General features: G+C 36.0%; 1 protein-coding gene across 1 annotated transcript in view; it reads left to right on the top strand.

The window, feature by feature from the left end:
• Positions 1 to 20,586, top strand: part of DNAH12 (dynein axonemal heavy chain 12) — a 230,243-nt gene that overhangs the window by 153,242 nt on the left and 56,415 nt on the right. Inside the window, exons 44-50 of the mRNA XM_054561819.1 lie at positions 779 to 973; positions 5,311 to 5,444; positions 7,380 to 7,542; positions 8,243 to 8,323; positions 8,686 to 8,862; positions 14,707 to 14,838; positions 20,036 to 20,125. Of these exons, the coding sequence (XP_054417794.1) occupies positions 779 to 973; positions 5,311 to 5,444; positions 7,380 to 7,542; positions 8,243 to 8,323; positions 8,686 to 8,862; positions 14,707 to 14,838; positions 20,036 to 20,125 (972 nt within the window). The remainder of the gene's footprint in view (positions 1 to 778; positions 974 to 5,310; positions 5,445 to 7,379; positions 7,543 to 8,242; positions 8,324 to 8,685; positions 8,863 to 14,706; positions 14,839 to 20,035; positions 20,126 to 20,586) is intronic.

The following is a 20,586-nucleotide window of genomic DNA, read 5'->3' as shown; positions in this document are numbered from 1 at the left end:
ACATGTAAAATGCCATTCTCATATAAAGATATACAAAGAAAGAAAATTAAAAGTGACCAATAATATCATTACCAGAGAATCCTATTTACATTTTTAAATGTAACTATTATAAAGTTAAAGAATTCAAATGGCATAAAAATGTCCATAGTGGAAAAGAATAGAATTACATAAACCAAGAAAAATGTCCAAAAAAAAATGAAAGCTTTCCACTCAAACTGTCCCTTAAGTCCATCTCATCAAAAATAACCACTACTAATAGTTCTTTGTGACTACTTCTATTAAAAAGTATGTATGTACATACATACACACTGATATATTTTTTAATTTAACAAAGAGGATCATATTATATATACTGTTGCACAATTTTTTTCCACTTATTTTATCTTGCTGATCTTGCCATGGCACTTACATTGATATACCTCATTATTTTTAACAGTTGTATAAAGTTGCAATATATGGATGTTTTATAATGTTTTTAATTGGATACCTTAGATTTTTTTTCCTCTTAAAACAATGTTGAATGTATTTTGGTGAACTTTTGTGTATATCTTTATAAGTAAAATTCTTGGCAGATATTTGTTTTTAAATTATAAAATTATGGAGTTGGGAGAAGTCCTCTAAATACAGACTATATCAAAGCTGTTCTATTGATATGAAAATAAAAATTTAAAAATATTTACAAGGAGAGTAATAAAAATTCTTAATATTCTAATATCTACTAATTTCATCTGTTTATCTACTTTTATTCACCTGGTTTTAATTTTCTGATATTCCCTAGGGTGTCCGTCCAGTAGCTCAGGCTGGCAGTAAACATGAAGAACTCAGTCCCTTAGCCCTGTTTGCTTTCTTTGTGAATCGCTGCAAAGATAACCTTCACATTGTAGTGGCCTTTAGCCCCATTGGAGATGCCTTTCGAAATCGCTTGAGACAGTTTCCATCCCTCATCAACTGCTGTACCATTGACTGGTTTCAGGTTTGTAATTTTTTTTAGTGGGGGCAACTAAACCTTTTGGAATTTTACTGAAATCCTACTCAAGCTGTGTTAATATAGATTCAGCAAATGCTTCTTGATCATTTAGTCTAAGGACAGGCATAGTGCTTGGCACCAGGGACTGATATGACTACATGATCACCACAAGGAGCTCACACTCGAGACTGGAAGACAGAAATCAGCAAATGAGAAGTAAAAGAGCCATAACCTTGTGCAAAAGATGTGGTTAAGACTGTAAATCTCTGACATATGAAAATAAGTTAATTGCATATTGGAAGGATATATTAAGAACCAATAAAATGTATTATGTGTACATACACACACATGTGTATATAAAGATGTATATGTACTTGTGTATATTATATATTTTATATATATATGTAATACATATAATAAAGAATTAGCTCACTTGATTATGGAGGCTGACAAGTCCCAAGACCTGCAGTTGGCAAGCCAGAGAGCCAGGAGAGCTGTAGTTCCAGTCTGAAGGCCAGCAGGCTTGAGACCAGTAAGGACTGATGTTTCAGTTCAAGTCTAAAAGCAGGAAAAAAACTTATGTCCCAGACTGAAGATAGTCAGACAGAAGGAATTTCCCTTTATTTAGGGGAAAGCCAGTCTTTTTGTTTTTTTAAGGCCTTGATCTGATTGGATGAGGCCCACTCATATTAGGGAGGGCAATCTGACTTACTCACTCTGTTGAATTAAATATTAAACTCATCCAAAAAACACATCTCACAGAAACACCCAGTGTAATGTTTGACCAAATATATATGTGTACCTGTAGTCAAGTTGGCATGTAAAATCAACCACTACATGAGAACAGCATGTTCAAAGGTAAAATAGCAGAGAGCATGGCCCATTTAGGCAACTACAAATAATTTGGTATAGCAATGAGGGCAGCAGGAGTTAATTTGAAGCACTGAGTTTGTGACAGGTTATAGAGGAATTTGCAAACAAGCCTAGGAGTATGGTTTTATACCAAAGATGATGCACGATGATTAACATATATTTAGCTAATTCTCATTTTAGAAAACAAAACAATTGGAGACTGTATGGTCTCCAATTGAATGATTTGGAGTGGGGCAAAATGAGACAGGAAGAATAACTGGGCAGCAATTTTGGTCATGCCAGCACTAAATAATGAAGGCTGCCACCTCACTTAATCTTAATTTACTTAAAGGCAAATTGTCACTGCTTGTATGAGATCATTAGGTACTTATGATATTGAGAAGAGTAGGTCATGGTGCCTTCTATTTCATTGTTCTATGTCCAAAAAGAATTTTGACTATTGATTGACCGTGGATAGTTTCTTTTAAAAATAAATTTCTGATACTAATGTATTCTCTTTTACATATTTGTCAATTGATTGTTTGTAAAACTAATTCTGTCCTTTTAAGGATTGCACATATGTTTCATCTAGTGGGTGTTTTAGTGTTTATACAGCAATAAAAGGTGTGTTAAACAATTTTGCTTTATGTAAGCCATGTTTTAATACTGCTTCCATTAAGTAGCCCAAGAGCAAAACCAGCCAACCAAAGAAAACCTGTCTAATCATAAGGGGTTTTTTTGTGAAATTTAACAGTACAGTTCTACTACTTTTATATATCATTTTTATTACCATGAGACTTCCTGTTCTATTATAAGTGATCCTTACTTGCTGGGGAAACTTGTAAAAAGAAGGGACTGGGAGTTGCAAATAGATAAGGCAGATTAAGTGGTAAACTGAGCAGATTTCACCATAAAGCAGTGGGGGTATAGAATCTGTGTCAGAGACACTGGTGGCATTGCTTGGGGCCTGGGTCTGTGAAATTCAGGAAATGAGTGTAAACCACTGAGTGTCACACAATCAGGAAGGCATTGACTTTATGGATAGATCCCTAGTCTCCACAGCAGGGTGTATATTTATCAGGCATGCCAAAACAATTCAGAGAATAAGAGAAGGAATTATTGGAATATTCATTTTTGTATGAAATACTTCATATGGATTAAAATTGACACTCTTACTCAATTTGTTTGGGAAATCACCCTTTATGTAGATTGATTCTTGGTTGGTCTAAATCAGTATTTGTGTTCTCAATATTACCATTAATTGGTTCATACACAAGCCTATTCATGACCCATTCCTTGCCAATGGGTCCTAAATTAAAGTCTGCTTTGGGGAAGTTCTTTTACTTTATTATTATTATTATGTTTACTCTAAAAAGTGTTACATGGTAGGAAAAGGGCCTTTTCTGTCTCTCAACCTTGTTACTTAAGGATGTAATATCCACTGCACCAGCATTCATCTTGTCACTATGATGGGCCAAGCACAAGGATGAAATAAATAGCACTAAGAATGGTGGAACAAAAAGACAGAAAAAAAACTGGATACTCAATGACATAATTGAACTTCTAAATTAAGCAACTCTGGAAATACTCTACTTCTGAACATCTTGTATGTGACAATATATCCACTTTGTTTGAAGACACAGTAAGACTGGTTTCTGTCACTTTAACCATAAACATTCTAACTGCTACAGATAGTATGATTAGCAGGATAATTAAAAATGAAGCACTCAGAACACAATGATACTTTTGTAATGTTCTCGGTGATGTATAAGTTATATGACATTTATTATGGCCTTTTACAAAAATTCACTAATCTTAATAATAAATCTTCAGAAACCTCTATTAAGGTTTAAAAATGTATTAGTACAATAATACCACATGAATATAGTGTGGGCAAAAGTAGATTTACAGTTGTCCATATAGAAAAATATGTAAGACAAGAATAAACTCTGCTCTAGCCAGGTGACTCGGTTGGAGCGTCATCCCACGCACCAAAAGTTTGCGGGTTTGATCCCTAGTCAGTGAACCATAAGGAGTCCTAGGTGAGAAGGGTTCTAATCAGAGTGAACAGCAAGTGAAAGATTCAGAGGCAGGAGCATACTTGGCATATTCCAGGAAAAGTAAAGGAGCCATTGCACTGAGACAGGAAAGACTGCAGAAGCAGCAAATTTGTGGGGAAGAAAATCAAAAGTTCAGCTTTGGATATAATGACAGTTAGGAATTATGATGGTTACTTGTAACAGAAACCCAAACTAAACACATGGGGTTTTTTCCTCTGATATAGAAAAAAACCTAAAGGTTAGCTGACTAGGGCTTTTGTGGCTTAACAAAATCATAAGAATCCCAAGTTCTTTCTGCTTTACTATCTTTTGCATGTGGTTTCTCGCCTCAAAGTCATCTTATGGTATAAGGTGGATGTTGCAGCTTCAACTTTTACATCTTGTATTCCAGGCAAGAAATAGAAAAATGGAAAATATAGCAAAAATGATACATGCCACCTCGATGCAATCCTCTAAAGAGCCTTTCCTTAAATTCCCACCCAACAACTGCATATATGTTTTTATCCACTCTGAGTTGCAAGGGAGTCTAGGAAATGTACTCTTTTGGCTGAACATATTACTATGTACTGGGTTGGTGAAAAAGTTTGTTTAGTTTTTCCCGTATGATATCGATGTGCATTTAAAAAAAATATTTACCAAAATTGGTGAATTTTTGTGCAGCCATTTTAATATTGAAGGTGGAAGAAAGTATTTAACATTTTCAGCATATTATGCTTTATTATTTCACGAAAGGTAAAAATGCAACTGAAATGCAAAAAAAAAAAAAAGATTGTGCACTATGGAGAAGGTGCTATGACTGATTGAATGTGTCAAAAGTGGTTTATGGATTTTCTTGGTATTATTGACATATTGGACAAACAGTTCTTTGCTGTGGGGCTGTCTTATGCATTGGAAGATGTTTGGCAGCACACCTGGCCTCTACCCACTAAAAGCCAATAGTGGGAGACAGCCAACATACTCAAAATATCCAAATCAATAAAATTATTGGTGAAAATGAAAAATGTGTCTTTTATTTTATGGAAAAAACTAAATAGACTTTTTGACAAACCCAAATAATGTAATTGGAGTCAGGAAAAGGGGCTGATATATATTAGGTGGGCAACCAGCAGCCTCTGCCTCTGTCATGCTAAATTTGGGATGCCTATGTATAGAAGTGGAACAGTTAGGAAAGCTGTGAAATATATGTTTTATATGTAAAATATCATTGACCTTTCCTTTATATTGTGTTATTTTTAATTTTAGTATATGAACATATTTATTAGGTCATTCATAGATTTACTTGGACGTTAGTCCCCCCAATTCTGTTTTTCCCATTAAGGTTTAATTTTCTCAACCCCAAGCTCTTCTTATGTAGGAAGACACTTAACTTACATAGTTGTAGTAAAACTATTCATCTTAAATTTCATAAGTCTTTCTCTTTCTTATTTCTAGCCATGGCCTGACGATGCCCTTGAGCTTGTAGCTGTGAAATTCTTAGAAACACTGGAGCTTACTGAGGTTGAACGACAAGCAATAGTTCCAATCTGCAAACACTTTCACACTTCTGTTATGGATCTTTCAGAAAGGTTAATATTAATAAATATTTTAATTACAATAATGCCTTATATTTTGAAACATATCTTTCTATGTAAGCTCAAAATTTTAATAGGGTTTCTATGTTTTCTAGATCCCTCTCATCATTTAATTAGTTAAGACCCCCAGCTTGAAAGTAATAGAAAGCTATTTGATCTAGCTTTAATAGAAACAAGGAATTTATTTCAAAGATACAGAGGTGTCTCACAAAACTTAAGGAAAATAATATGAGGGGGGACCCAAAAAATCAGAATTTATTTATAAAAAACTGTGCATTTATTCTTCCATGTTTAAACCTCAGTCACCTTCAAAGTACTCCCCATTTGGTCCAATACATTTGTCAAGACTTTTTTCCACTGCTCAACACAGTTTTTGAATTTCTTGATTTTGATGCCTTTTAGTGCTTCTGCCATTTTTTGTTTCACCTCTTTAACATTGGCAAAATATTTCCCTTTAAGGACTCTTTTCATCTGGGGAAACAAAAAAAGTCACGAGGTGAGATCAGGTGAATAGGGAGGGTGGGACAAAGGGGTCATGCCATTTTTTTGGTCAAAAACTGTTGAACACTAACACAGTGAGAGCAGGTGCGCTCATAAATCACTGATCAAAAGAAATGGGCAAATGCGTTGAAAGAATCTTAAAAAAAACAAAAATTCACTAAAGCCAAATGCAGCAGCTCACAGCAATGCCAGCTAGTACACTGATACAGATGGGTTCTTAGAACACTAATCCAGCAAGGGAAGCCTGTGCTACAAGGGGCCCACCATCCAGAAGATAATTCCGTTTGGTTTTTGGGGGGTACCCCCTCATACAGCTGGATTGCAGCAGTGACTGGAAGCAGGAGTTAGAAAGCCATCATAAAACCAGAAATGCATTTTCTGTTTCTCATTCCTAATTCTGTCTGGGCATCTACTTTCTTCTTTCTCTTTGCAGACTGAATTTTCTACTTCCCAGTACATATGTAGGAAACAAGCTGTCTCTTGATTCTCAAGTTTACTTCTTGCAATTCCAGCTAAAGGCAGAGACTGATTTGGCTGTTTCCAACTCCCTACTCCACATTTATTCCAAAATGTGATTAGCCTCCTTTGTGTCCAGTGTCCAACCCCAGCCTGATCAGTTATGGTTAGGATGGCAAGTTTCATAGAATACACGTTGCTGGAGCACTGGGTGGAAGTTCTCAGATACAGGGAGCTGGTTGGTTGGGCTGTGGATACTTTGAAAGTCTCCATTTTACCTCTGTTAATCTCTGAGGCTTGAAAGTCTACATTTTACCTCTGTTAATCTCTGAGGCCTTCATTTCAAAGATGCATAAGCCTAGCGCTCATATCAATATTTAATATAGTACTTGGTCTATCCACAGCTACAGTCATACAGCCAGCTAGGACGGTTAATTTGGAACAGTTGCACCAAGAATTGGGATCTAGTCTACATACTTGCTATGATATATCATTGCTTCCATTGTTTCCATTTGTATGTGTAGTAGTCTTGTACTTCTGGCCATACCCCATTCAGCTGACATGGGACACACTTGCACGAGGAATGTTGACTCATTCTTCCTATCCTATCTGCAATCCCCTTTTCTCCTCTACTTGACTAGCTTATACAATATCTTGGGTCCCCTACAGAGTTAGGTCTTCCTGGCCTGTGAAACATGCAAAAAGGCCTATATCTTTCTTGCTATAGTTCACCTTTGATATACATCTTTGTTGATTTGTCCTTTTTAAATACATCATTGCTATTTGATATTTTGCAGACAAGAGATTGGGATGTGGTTATGTGTAGAATTCTAGAACTCTATGGAGTTCAAGTACTCAGCAGCCTCTAAATAAAATTAACCTTTATTCTTGAATGTTTGTTAATACTGTGTTGAATTTACCTCTTTGTGAAGCCTATTACTTATAATAAGATGTGTTATCTGCCTCCCTCAGGTTCTTGCAAGAGTTAGGACGACATAACTACGTTACTGCTACTTCTTATCTTGAACTTATTGCCTCATTTCGACAGCTTTTGACTAAGAAGCGTCAAGCTGTTATGGAAGCAAAACAACGATACGTGAATGGGCTTGACAAACTAGCTTTTGCTGAGTCTCAGGTAAATATGATGAGCTGCTCAAACTGATAATATGTAATGGGAACTGTAAGAAATAATAACAATAGTACATTATCTGCCACACAGATAATGTGTTATATGTGTCACATGCATTTATTCCTTATAACAACTCCAGGAGGTAGAAACATTTATGATCTTTATTTTACAGATGAGTAAAGTGAGTTTTAGAGAAGTATATTACATTTTCTAGACCACACAGACTTAAATATACCTTGTTTTATTCTTAATTTTTTGGAACTTGGATAGAATATAATAAGTCTGTGTTGACTTTTTATTTTAATAGCTAGTAAAATATAGATTGGAGTTTCAAAAAGTGAGTCAAGGGCTACTAATGCTTATTAGCACTAGTTCAATATAAGCACAGAGATGAGGGTGGTTCCTATGCATTGTTTACCATGCACATAATTTAACAAGGATACCCCAAGCTGCCATCTTCTTTTCTATCTGCATTTCTTCCATGGCAACTGCGTTCTCCAACTGCCCTGTCATGTACTCAAGGAAGAAAAAGTATTTTGTGAAGAAACTGGGCACACTTTTATGATTTTATCATGTAAAGGGCTGAAAGAAAACGTTAAGATTTTCTGACCCTAATGCATTATAATACATTTAAGTTTCACTTTTCTGTGTTTGTCTTCTGTAGCTATTGTAGCTATGGAAACTTAATGATAAACTGTCTATTTAGGTTGGTGAAATGAAAATGGAGCTTGTTCAATTACAGCCCAAATTAGAGGAAGCTAAAATTGAAAATGCACATATGATGCAGGTAAAGTGTCCTGAATGTTTTTATAAAAATTGATGTCAGAAGACAATTGAAATATGTAAAATTAGCTTTGAAAATAAATAAGCCTCACTTTTTTTGCCATCTTAGGACTTTACCTTTTTATATTGATTGTGTATCTCTTTGGGTCCTAGGTCATTTCTTTTATTTTTGAAGGGAGGTGGGAAGCCCATTACCATTAGGTTACATGTATTTGTATTTCTCCTCTTTTTATCTTGGGCCTTTCTACCCTTCAAAATGATATATTGGATTCCCTAATTTTTAAACATTCTTCTGTCTCTAAGAGGGAGAAAACAATAGGATGTTTGAGGAATTATCTGTATTTTTTCTTTCTTTATTTTCTTTAGGTTATTGAGATAGAGTCTGTGCAAGTAGAAGCAAAAAGAAAGTTTGTTAAATTAGATGAAGAGATAGCTAGCGGAAAGGCTGAAGAAGCCCAGCTTCTGAAAAATGAGTGTGAAAGTGACTTAGCTGAGGCGATTCCAGCCTTGGAAGCAGCTCTGTCTGCACTGGACACATTAAAGGCAAGCATTTGATTTAGCTACATAGAATTTCACCAACAAAGTAAAATTGTGTATAGGTACTTGGTTAATTAGGTGTAATGCTATTTCAGTGGGTGATATTATATTATTTTTTTCATGGTGGATGATCTTTTTAATGTATTTCTGGATGCAGTTTGCCAATACTTTGTTGAGGATTTTAATATCTATGTTCATCAGAGATAATGGCCTGTTGTTTTCTTTTTTTTTTAATTAAAATACTGAGTTTATTTCACATGTATATTTTTGTCTCCCCACCATTTCCATTTGTCTGACCTTCACTACTATGTCCTCTCATAACATTCCATACATACTTAAAACCAAGCGAAGGGTGGAGCTCCATCTTTAAAAACTAAACAGGCATTTTGGACAACACATTCTTGGCAATAGAACCTAGACAACATTTATCAGACACGGTAGGGAAAATTCTCACTCTGCATTATAAAAAGGACGGCCAGATATCAACTGTTACAGAAATGAAATAAGATGGAAAATTTTAACAAACTGTTTAAACTATTTTCTTCAAGAGACTTCCTCCACTGCCAGAGATCTTGAATAGTCTCCTGGTCAGTCATCTGGAAGCAGTTCTTCACGTAATTGAATTTTTCTTTCTTGGTCGTATCTATATCTGGTTTTGGAATTAGGATGATGCTGGCCTCATAAAAACAGTCCGGAAGTCTTCCCTCTTCTTGCATTTTTTGAAATAGTCTGAGAAGGACAGGGGTTAGTTCTTCCTTAAATATTTTGTAAAATTCTCCTGTGAAACATTCTGGTCCAGGGCTTTTGTGTGCTGGGAGTTTTTTGATTACTGCAGTCTCACCAGCTGTTACCAGTCTGTTCAGGGTTTTTGCGGCTGCTTCATTCAGTGTTGGAAGGTTATATTTTTCTAGAAATTTGTCCATTTCTTCAAGGTTTTCAAATTTCTTGGCATATAATTGTTCATAGTAATTTCTTACAATCCTTTGTATTTCTGTGATATCAGTTGTTATTTATCCCAAATAAAGAATATCATTTCTAATCAGATAATATCAGAAATGATATTCTTTATTTGAGTCTACTCCCTTCTTTTCTTGATGAGTCTGCTTAAAGCCTTGTTGATTTTGTTTATCTTTTCAAAGAACCAGCTCCTGGATTGATTGACCCTTTGAATTGTTCTTTTAGCCTCTATGTCATTCCATTCTGCTCTGATCTAGATTATTTCCTTCCTTCTACTCACTCTGGGCTTATTTGTTGTTTTTCCTCCAGTTCTTGAAGCTAGAGGGTTAGGTCATTTATTTGAAATGTTTCTATCTTTTTTAGGTAGGCCTGAATTTCTATGAACCCTAGGACTGCATTCGCTGTTGTGTGTTTTGGACTGTTGTGTGTTCATTTTAATTTGTTTCCAGAAATTTTTGGTTTCCTCTTTGATCTCATTATTGACCCATTCATTGTGTAAAAACATGCTATTCAGTCTCCATGAGTCTGAATGTTTTTGAGTTGTTTCCTTGAGGTTGGTTTCTAGTTTCAAGCCCTTGTGATCTGAGAAAATTCTTGTTGTGATTTCAGGTTTCTTGAATTTGTTGAGATTTGTTTTGTGTCCTGTCATGTGGTCTGTCTTTGAAAATGTTCCATGTGCATTTGAAAAGAATGTGTATTTTCTTCTTTGGGATGAAAGGTTCTATATATGGCAGTTAAGTCCATTTGATCTAATGCGTTGTTCAGTTCCACAATATCCTTGGTGATGTTTTGTTTGGAAGATCTATCCATTGTTGACAGTGGGGTGTTAAAATCCCCTACTACCAGTGTGTTGCTGTCTATATCTTTCTTGAAGTCCTCCAAGATTTCCCATATATATTGGGGTGCTCCTATGTTGGGTTCATATAAGTTTGCAATGTTTATGTCTTCTTGATGGATTCTTCCTTTGAGTATTACGAAGTGTCCTTCTGGGTCTCTTTTTATGGCCTTTGTTTTGGAATACCTTTTGTCTGATATAAGCATTGCTACCCCTGCTTTTTTTTCCTGCCTATTTGCTTGGAATATTTTTTTCATTCCTTTACTTTCACTCCGTGTAAGTTCTGAAGTGGGCCTCTTGTAGGTAACATATATGCGAGTCATGTTTTCCTATCCATTCAGATATCTTGTGTCTTTTGATTGGGGCATTTAATCCATTTACATTTTAAGTTATTATTGATAGGTACTTATTCATTTTTTTCCCTTTGTGCTTGTGTTCCTCTCTTTCTCACTCTTTTTCTTCATCTTCTTTAAGGAGTCCCTTTAGAATATCTTGCAATGCTGATTTTGTGGAGGTATGTTCTTTTAGCCTTCTGTTGTCTGGAAAATTCCTTATTTCACCTTCCTTTTTTTAAAAAAAAATTACATTTTATTGATTATGCTATTATAGTTGTCCCAATTTTTCCCCTTTTCCCCCCTCCACCCAGCACTCCGCACTCCCTCAGGCAGCCCTCCCAACATTGTTCATGTCCACAGGTCATGCGTATAAGTTCTCGCCTTCCTTTTAATTGAGAGCCTTGCTAGGTAGAGCAGTCTTGGTTGCAGGCCTTTGCTTTTCATGACTTGGAATATTTCTTGCCAGTCCCTTCTGGCTTGTAGCGTTTCTGTAGAGAAGTCAGCTGCTAGCTGTATCGGGGCTCCCTTTCATGTTACTACCTGTTTCTCCATTGCTGCCTTTAGGATTCTCTGTTTGTCTTTGATATTTGCCATTTTAATGATGATGTGTCTTGGAGTGGGCCTCATTGGGTTCCTCTTGAATGGAACCTCTCCGTGCTTCCTGGACTCGTGTGACTTTTTCTCTCCTCCAATTAGGGAAGTTTTCCATTGTTACTTTTTCAAACAGGTGCTCTATCCCTTGCCTCTCTTCTTCTACTTCTGGTATCCCAATTATTCAGATATTATTACATTTCAGGTTGTCCTACATTTCCCTCAATGCCTCTTCATTCTTTTTGAGTCTTTTTTCATTTTCTTGCTCTTTCTGGGAGCTTTTTTCTACTTTATCTCCAGCTCACTGATTCATTCCCCTTCTTCATCTAGCCTTCTTTAAATTCCTTCTACTATGTTCTTCAATTCAGACATTGTATTCTTCATTTCCTCTTGCCTCTTTTTGATAGTTTCTATGTCCTTTTTCATGCTGATATAGTTTGCAGTAAGTTCCTTGTAGTTTCCCTGTAGTTTTTTGTAAGTCTCTCTGAGCTCACTGAGCTCATTGAGCTTCCTTAGAACCATTGTTTTGAACTCAGTATCTGATAGTTTACTTGCCTCTATTTCATTTAGTTCTCTTTGTGGGGATTCCTCCTTTCCCTTAGACTGAGGAGTGTTTCTTTGTTTTCCCATTATTTGTGAGAGTCTTCTTTTTTTGCTTCTGCTTCTTACATTGATCTGGCTTGACTTCCTGGCTTGTGGTGTGTTGCTATTAAATTGTTTTTGTCCAGTCAAATGAAACTTGACTCTTAACAGTTCTTTCATGTATTATCTTATTTTTTTCTTTTCATATAGTATTTATAATTTTCACATAGGATATTTCAGTGAAAGTGGAACCACAGTCTTCAAGAGGACAAAGTAGCTCTGTACATGGACCAGAAGGCATATGTTAAATGGAGTGCATAGCTACTGTTCTGAAGTCTCCTTGACATTCATATACAGAAAAACTTAAGGTCATTTCCAATATAGATGTGGGTGGCACCTGTCTGGATTACACTGTGGATTATATGAATTTATATAGGGTCTTTAGGCAAGACCAGAACAACATCATCAAACAGAGCAGAAGAAATAGCTTCTGTTGACTAGGGAGGCCCAGTGTAGTATGGTGGTTCAGGATATTCAGACCCCATTTTTTTCCTTCTTTCCTAATCAATGCCCTAACTTTCATGTAAGAAACCTGATAAGATGGTGAGTTCACCCTAGGGGTAATTCAGCATCTCACAGAATCAAATTCTGTCTGATTTCCAGTTACATCAGCCTTGTAGTTATAAGACATGAGGTTATTTTAAAGCATTTATAGAAAACTTCTTAGTGTTGTTCTCATACTGTTGTTAGCCAGGAATTTAAAACCCTGAGCTTATTATGTTCTTCCTGTCTGCCATTTGGCACATTTAAACACCACACTCTACCCAAGGGTCTTTCTTCGTTCCTTCCTTGTGGACATTTATCACAGCAGCCAATTATTCTGACAAAGCCTTGTTTTTAATAAACACTCCATTCTAGATGATCATGAGCATTAATCTAAGTAACTGTTTTATCCCTGTGTACCATGGACTTTCAGCACTCCATTCTCTGAAACTCGCAGGATTCTTGCTGCCTTCAAACCCCACCAGTTACTGAATCAAATCAATATTAGGTTCTCCTTTCTTTGCAAGTCTGTTGCTTGAACCGTTCTTGGTATCAAATACTGTATTTCATATGATTTAAGGTTCAGTTACAGAGAAGAGAATTGACTCTGTTTAGTATAAGCAGATAGGACTCTTTAGGGAATTTTACAGATTACAGAATCATTGGAAGAGCTCATAGGCTGACTGGCCAGAAATGACTCGCAAAGCCAAATTGCAGAAATAGTGTACCAAAGGAAGAATCCCTCTGAGTCAGAAGCTTACAGAACCTTTCCAGAGCTACCCCATCTCTACTAGAGTCTACATTGGCAAAACAGATGCCTCACATTCTTCAGTTTGATGCCTCACTTACTCAGTTTGAGTCTAATATCATTCAAATGATCTAATGGTGGATCCTAATGACGTTCCACAACTCTAGCTGCATGGGAAACTAAAATATATACTTGTTCACTTTCTAGCAATTGCGAGTGAGGTCAGAAGGATATTAGAGTGAATAATAAGTAAATGAATCTATTGTGTCTGTCAGAACAATATATACTTAAAAAAATAAGTTTGAAATTGAGACCTACCTCTTCTTTCATTTTGATGGTGGGATAAAGTTAATATTACATATAATAAAATATAGAATTAAGTCTTATGCCATTAAGAGGCACATATGAGATGGTTGCCACTTAATTTGGGGGTTCAGATTCGCAGACAATAAAGACCCCAAGTCAAATAAAAATAACTAAGTACTTTACTTAGAGAAAGCAAAGTGAAATTAAGAGTCAAGAGCATACAAAATCACCAATACCCTAACACAGATGCTGGGAAATCCCAGAGGCAGCATTCAGGGTCTGACTGGGAAAGTTCCAAGAGAAGTGTCCTTCTTTCGTGGGATTCCACAGTCTTACTTTGGGGCTATGCTTAAATAGTTTTGAGACAAAGGTGGCTACATGCCAAGGGCCTTACATGACTTGATTAACTAACAGGTCCTTCCAGGAGAAAGGCCCTTTCTCGCAGAAGGAACAGTCAAACATGAATAGCACTAGTCTCCCAGGAAGAAGGGCCTATTCTCCCCAGGATTCAGCATGTCAACATTCAGCTCTTACAATAAAGGACATGGCTTGGGCATAAACAGAGAGGATTCTTAATGTCCAGTTTAACCCATCAATTCTGTCTAAATTAGGTTCTTAATATGGGTTCCATGTATGGGCTTGGTATGTGATTACAAGCAAATTTTGTGTTTATGTACAAAAATCTTTTTTTCTGGAGAGTTTACAGCTGTCATAATATTCTCATAAGGATCTATGATCATCCACATTTTGAGAGCCATTGTTGTTAATCTGTGCTAAATTCTATACTGTTAATTCTTTCATAGCCATGCAAAGCCAAAAAACCAATTAAAATTCAAATGAAAATTAATACTTTTTTCCAATAATTCTTTTATGCTAATTATCCAACATTACTTTAAAAATTAATTATTTAGAAATAAACTATTCTTAAGATATCCTGTTTTCTTTTGATTTAGCCAGCTGACATTACAATTGTGAAATCAATGAAGAATCCTCCATCTGGTGTTAAACTAGTTATGGCTGCTGTTTGTGTCATGAAAGATATCAAACCAGAAAAAATTTCTGATCCTTCAGGAACAGGAGGCAAGGTAATAACTAGACATAGATTTAAATCATATTCATGAATATACAGAACATTTATAGCAACTATTATCAGATTAAATGTCAACAGTACCCATCCCAGGGAGTTAATATTGTTTTCCAGATTAAATGGCTTCAGAATAAATTATGGAAAACACTGTATTTATTCTAGGACAAAGCAAAGTCAGTATAACATCAGAAAAACTGTGGATCCAATTGATTCCATATCCTTTTTGGTCTATGTAGCTTCCCCTCTATCATGGGGATGGGACTGAATGAATACTGAGATTTCTGTGCTTTTCCAGCTAAAGGTCTCAAGAATCTGATATACAGGGTCCAGAAGAAGTAATGCCTGCTTGAGTGTGATTGGAAGGGTAATAATATGGGTATAATAACTTATAGTTTTAATTTGAACATTTCACCTAAAATGTCATATGGTGCGTTTTAGTGTGCTATTATTGTTACAGAATAACATGCTCAGGATTTTTGTAATAAGAGAGTTTGTAATAAAAAAGGAGTGTTATTTGTGTTGAGCTCTGTATAACCACATTAGGTGTTGTTTCTGAGCATACAAAATTCTGCCATGTTACAGTATACTGAAGTTGTCAAAAGCATGTGATCTGTAGCCAGAATGTCTTGTCAGAAATCCCAGCCCCCTTGACAATATGACCTTGGACAAGGTGCTTAATCCCTGCGAAACTCTGTAAAAAGAAGGTTATCATAGTACTTGCCTCATAAAGTTAATGTGAGGGTTAGATTAGTTAACACATATAAAGCTCTTATGTATAAGGTTTCACAAACAGTAAGTCACAATAAATGTTAGTTGTTATAGATAAGTATTATTCAAGGCTACATTCCTTAAAAAGGAAGGCATAGCATCCATCCTAAAGTTAAAGACTTATACTCTGGTTTCTCTTCAGATCATATAAATCTTTCACCTTTTACTAAAGAATTATTTTCTTTTTATTATTTTTTAATCTTCAACCAAGAACATGCTTATTGCTTTTAGAGAGAGATGAAAGGAAGGGAGGGAGGAAGGGAGAGAGAGAGAGAGAGAAACATTGATCTCTCACATGCACCTGTATCCCTACCTGGGATCAAACCTGCAACCTAGGTATGTGCCTGTAACCTTTTGGTGCAAAGGACAACTCTCCTACCAACTGAGCCACACCAGCCAGGGCTAGACTTATTTTCCTTTCAGGTTTTTACAATACCTAGGTTTGAATCTCTGAACTAGAGAATTAAGAGTGTGTGTGTCTGTGTGTGTGTGATTCTATCCTTCTTTGAGATAATAAAAGAAATAAATAGGCTTTTACCTTACCAAGTTCTTTTCATGTACACATATACACACTAACACTCACATTCACACACCTTACACCCCGATCAGCCTTCTGGAAGTAGGAAAAAGAATGTTCAAATAGTTGTTTAATACCTTTCACTAGCACAAGTATCATGTGCTTTATCCTATAACTGGTAGAACAATGTACAATCTTTCTCTGTTTTCTCTTCTTTATTTTACTCAGGAAACCTAGTTGTTAATAAGAAAAATATTTTCTAACTGTCTTAGTCCATTTGGACATCTATAACAGATTACATAGACTGGGTGGCTTATAAACACTAGAATTTTTTTTCTCAAGGTAATGGAGCCTGGGAATTCCAAGGTTAAGACTCCAGGAGGGTCTAAGTCTGTTTCCTGGTTCATAGACAATTTTTTTGCTGTGTCCACGCATTGATAGAAGAGAAAGGGAGCTCTCTTAAATTTCCTCTATAAAAACATTAATCCTATTCATGACCTAATCACCTCCCAAAGACCCAAATACTGTTACACTGGGGATTAGGTTTCTTTCCTTTTTTTAAAATGCAGATTGATTTTATTTATTTATTTTTTAATGTCAAAATCCATGATAAAATATTAAAAAATTTAAATCCATTGTAAAGTCGCAGCAATTAAAACAACATGACACCAGCACAGAAATAATCAAGTAGGTCAATGAAAAAAAATGAGGATTCTAGGAACAAACATATGTATCTGTCTAACAATGTAATATATGACTAAACTGATATTTCAAATCAATGGGGAAAATAAGTCTTATTCAACAAATAAGGTGCATGGACCACTATTACTTGAAATAAAACAAATATAGAGCCGTTTTTCACACATTATACAAAAATATTTAGGTGAGCTAAAAATCAATATGTAAAATCTAAGGAGTTTTAAGAGAAAATACAAAATAATACTTTTCTTACCCTGAAGTAACATATTCAAACCCAGAAGCTATAAAGTGAGAAATTGACAATATGACTATATTAAACATTTAATACTATATAGTCATATATGTATAAAAAAAGGTAAAGGACAAGTAATAGAATGGGAAAGTATTTACAACGCATCTAAGAAAGAATTAATAGTCTTTTTAGGAGGGGATTCTATAAACATTTAATAAAAAATGGATAAAGAATACCAAAAAGTCATTTACAGCTTTTTAAAAATAATAGAAATAAGCAAGAAATATACAAAAACAGATTTAGTTTCAACAAAGAATTAAGTAACAATTAAAATAACACATCATTGTCACAATCAGAAAATAAGCATTAAAAGTATTGGTAATATCAAGTATTGGTAACTGAAAGGAACTGGGTATTCATAGACTCTTTTTCTTAATCTTCTTAAAGCAGTCCCTTTAGCATATCTTGCTATGCTGGTTTGGTTTCAACCTTCTTTTGTGTGGGAAACTCCTTATTTCGCCTTCCTTTTAATTAAGAGCCTTGCTAGGTAGAGCAGTCTTGGTTGCAGGCCTTTGCTTTTCATGACTTGGAATATTTCTTGCCAGTCCCTTCTGGCTTGTAGCGTTTCTGTAGAGAAGTCAGCTGCTAGCTGTATCGGGGCTCCCTTTCATGTTACTACCTGTTTCTCCATTGCTGCCTTTAGGATTCTCTGTTTGTCTTTGATATTTGCCATTTTAATGATGATGTGTCTTGGAGTGGGCCTCATTGGGTTCCTCTTGAATGGAACCTCTCCGTGCTTCCTGGACTCGTGTGACTTTTTCTCTCCTCCAATTAGGGAAGTTTTCCATTGTTACTTTTTCAAACAGGTGCTCTATCCCTTGCCTCTCTTCTTCTACTTCTGGTATCCCAATTATTCAGATATTATTACATTTCAGGTTGTCCTACATTTCCCTCAATGCCTCTTCATTCTTTTTGAGTCTTTTTTCATTTTCTTGCTCTTTCTGGGAGCTTTTTTCTACTTTATCTCCAGCTCACTGATTCATTCCCCTTCTTCATCTAGCCTTCTTTAAATTCCTTCTACTATGTTCTTCAATTCAGACATTGTATTCTTCATTTCCTCTTGCCTCTTTTTGATAGTTTCTATGTCCTTTTTCATGCTGATATAGTTTGCAGTAAGTTCCTTGTAGTTTCCCTGTAGTTTTTTGTAAGTCTCTCTGAGCTCACTGAGCTCATTGAGCTTCCTTAGAACCATTGTTTTGAACTCAGTATCTGATAGTTTACTTGCCTCTATTTCATTTAGTTCTCTTTGTGGGGATTCCTCCTTTCCCTTAGACTGAGGAGTGTTTCTTTGTTTTCCCATTATTTGTGAGAGTCTTCTTTTTTGTTTCTGCTTCTTAAGTTGATCTGTCTTGTTTTCCTGACTTTGTGGTGTACATTTCTATGGTAGGAGACTGCTGTTTTTTCTTTCTGGATCTGCCTCTGATGATGTCAGATGTTGACTCTGTCTCACCTTAGGCAGTCTGTTCAAGACTTCCAAGAATCTACTGCTGTGGCCGTCTCCTTCAGTGGTTAATCTAGTCTCTCTGCACTCAGCAGTCAGGCTTAGACATCACAGGGCGGAGCTGAGCTCCTCCTGAGGGCGGGGTTATTGGGTACTCTCACGCTGCTGCCGCTCAGGGGAGTGGTCTGCCTAAGAGAGAAATGGCTGCTGCCATATGGGGGAGGAATCAGCACTGGGATCCCAATGACTAGTCTCTCCATTCTCTCCCCAAAGCCTCTGTCTTCAGGCTCTCCTCAAGTGTCTCTAGACCACTCTGTACCCCTCTAGCCAGGGATCGACTATCTGTGTCTACCACTCTTCTCAGAAGTCAGGCTTTAGCACCACTGGGCCAGGGAAGAGTCCCTCCTGGGAGTAGGGCTATTGCATTCTCACACTGTTGCCACTCAGGGAAGAGGTCTGCCTGAGCCAGATGGCTGCTGCCATATGGCAGGTGAGTCAGCACCAGGATCCTTCTGGCTATCATTCAGTTCTCTCCCCAAAGCCTCCTTCCCCAGTCTCTCCTCAGGCATCTCTAGCCCACTCTGACCCCGCTTTTGCTGGAGACCAGGGTAAGTGGCTACAAATAAAGATTTATGCATTGGCCCTTTAAAAGGCTCTTTGCGTGTCAAGCCGTCTGTCTCTGGCAGAGAACAACCGTGCCACTTTTCGCAGCTGGCTGTTATCTGTACACTTTTTGGGCTCGGGTGCTGTAGGCTGGAGATCTCCACTTATCGTTTAGACTCTGCTCTTCTCAGGGCAACCCACTGGCCATTTCAATATCCTTCTGATGCTGCTGCCCGTGGGCACTCTGCCTGTCTTCTCAAGTCTCTACCGTACTCCTTACCAGTTAAGTTGTGCTAAAGCTGGTTCTTCTGTCTGTCTGAGGTTTTAAGGCTCCTCTCTTGCTACTTCCAGTTGCTTGTTACAGGTGATTTCTCCACAATTTAGTTGTAATTCCAAATTGGTCCTGGGAGGAGGTCAGTATGACTTCACTCCTCTGCCATCTTGATTCTAGGTTTCAATATATGAATTTGGGATGGGGGACACAATCTTTCTGTATATAGCCCTATCTTTCTGGTTTGACAGAGTTAAAAATAAATAAAAATAAAAGTTGAAATAATAAAATTATATCAAATTGTAATGGTATTTGTACTAGTTGCTTCTCTTATTTTCTAAAGAGAAATAATCATATTTGCTTTTCAAAATTTTGTTTAATTTTTATAATAAATTTAATATCTAAGTTCATGTTCATATTTTAAATATTTGATATGTATGACATGCTCTCTGGGGAAGGAGTCTCTATTTCCAAGAAGATAAAAGTTGATAGTTTGAAAATATATAGTTTCTCTGAAAAATATGTCTTAAACTTCAAGACAAAAAATTTTATAGTGAGCATCTTTAATTGTACACTTAATAAGCTTCCAAAATTTTATTTACAGATATTAGACTACTGGGGACCTAGCAAAAAACTTCTGGGAGACATGAATTTCTTAAGAGATTTGAGAGAATATGATAAGGACAACATTCCAGTGAGTTCCATTGGATTTTTTTTTGTAAATGTAACCTTGTTAAGATGTGTAAAAACTTTAACATTATGTAATACTATATAAAACATAAGAAGATATCCATTTAGGATAAAATAATAAATAAAAGAACATTCTATTTGTTAATGACTATTATGAATTCTCATAAATCATAGGCCCTTTCCTCTTTCAGACCATTGACAGTCATTTAATAGATTACTGTTTTAGTATATTATTAACACAAAAGAGTTCTCTAAGTGTCTTCTTATGATAGCTTTTTAATAAATCTGATATACAAATTTATGTGCGATAAAGTGTAATGCATTTTTCCCATCTGTACTTTATTTATTAATGTTTAATTATCCTTTTCTCTTGTTTCCATTTTTTCTCAACCCAAAAGTCTTTTAATGTTTTTAGAAGCATTTTTCCTCAATATCTGTCATAATTTTGCATATTTTGCTCACAAA

The sequence above is a fragment of the Pteronotus mesoamericanus genome, unplaced genomic scaffold (genome assembly GCF_021234165.1).
Source record: "Pteronotus mesoamericanus isolate MK-2021 breed Mesoamerican mustached bat unplaced genomic scaffold, CSHL_Meso_final scaffold_54, whole genome shotgun sequence".
NCBI lineage: Eukaryota > Metazoa > Chordata > Mammalia > Chiroptera > Mormoopidae > Pteronotus > Pteronotus mesoamericanus.
This window is presented reverse-complemented; position numbering and strand designations above follow the sequence as displayed.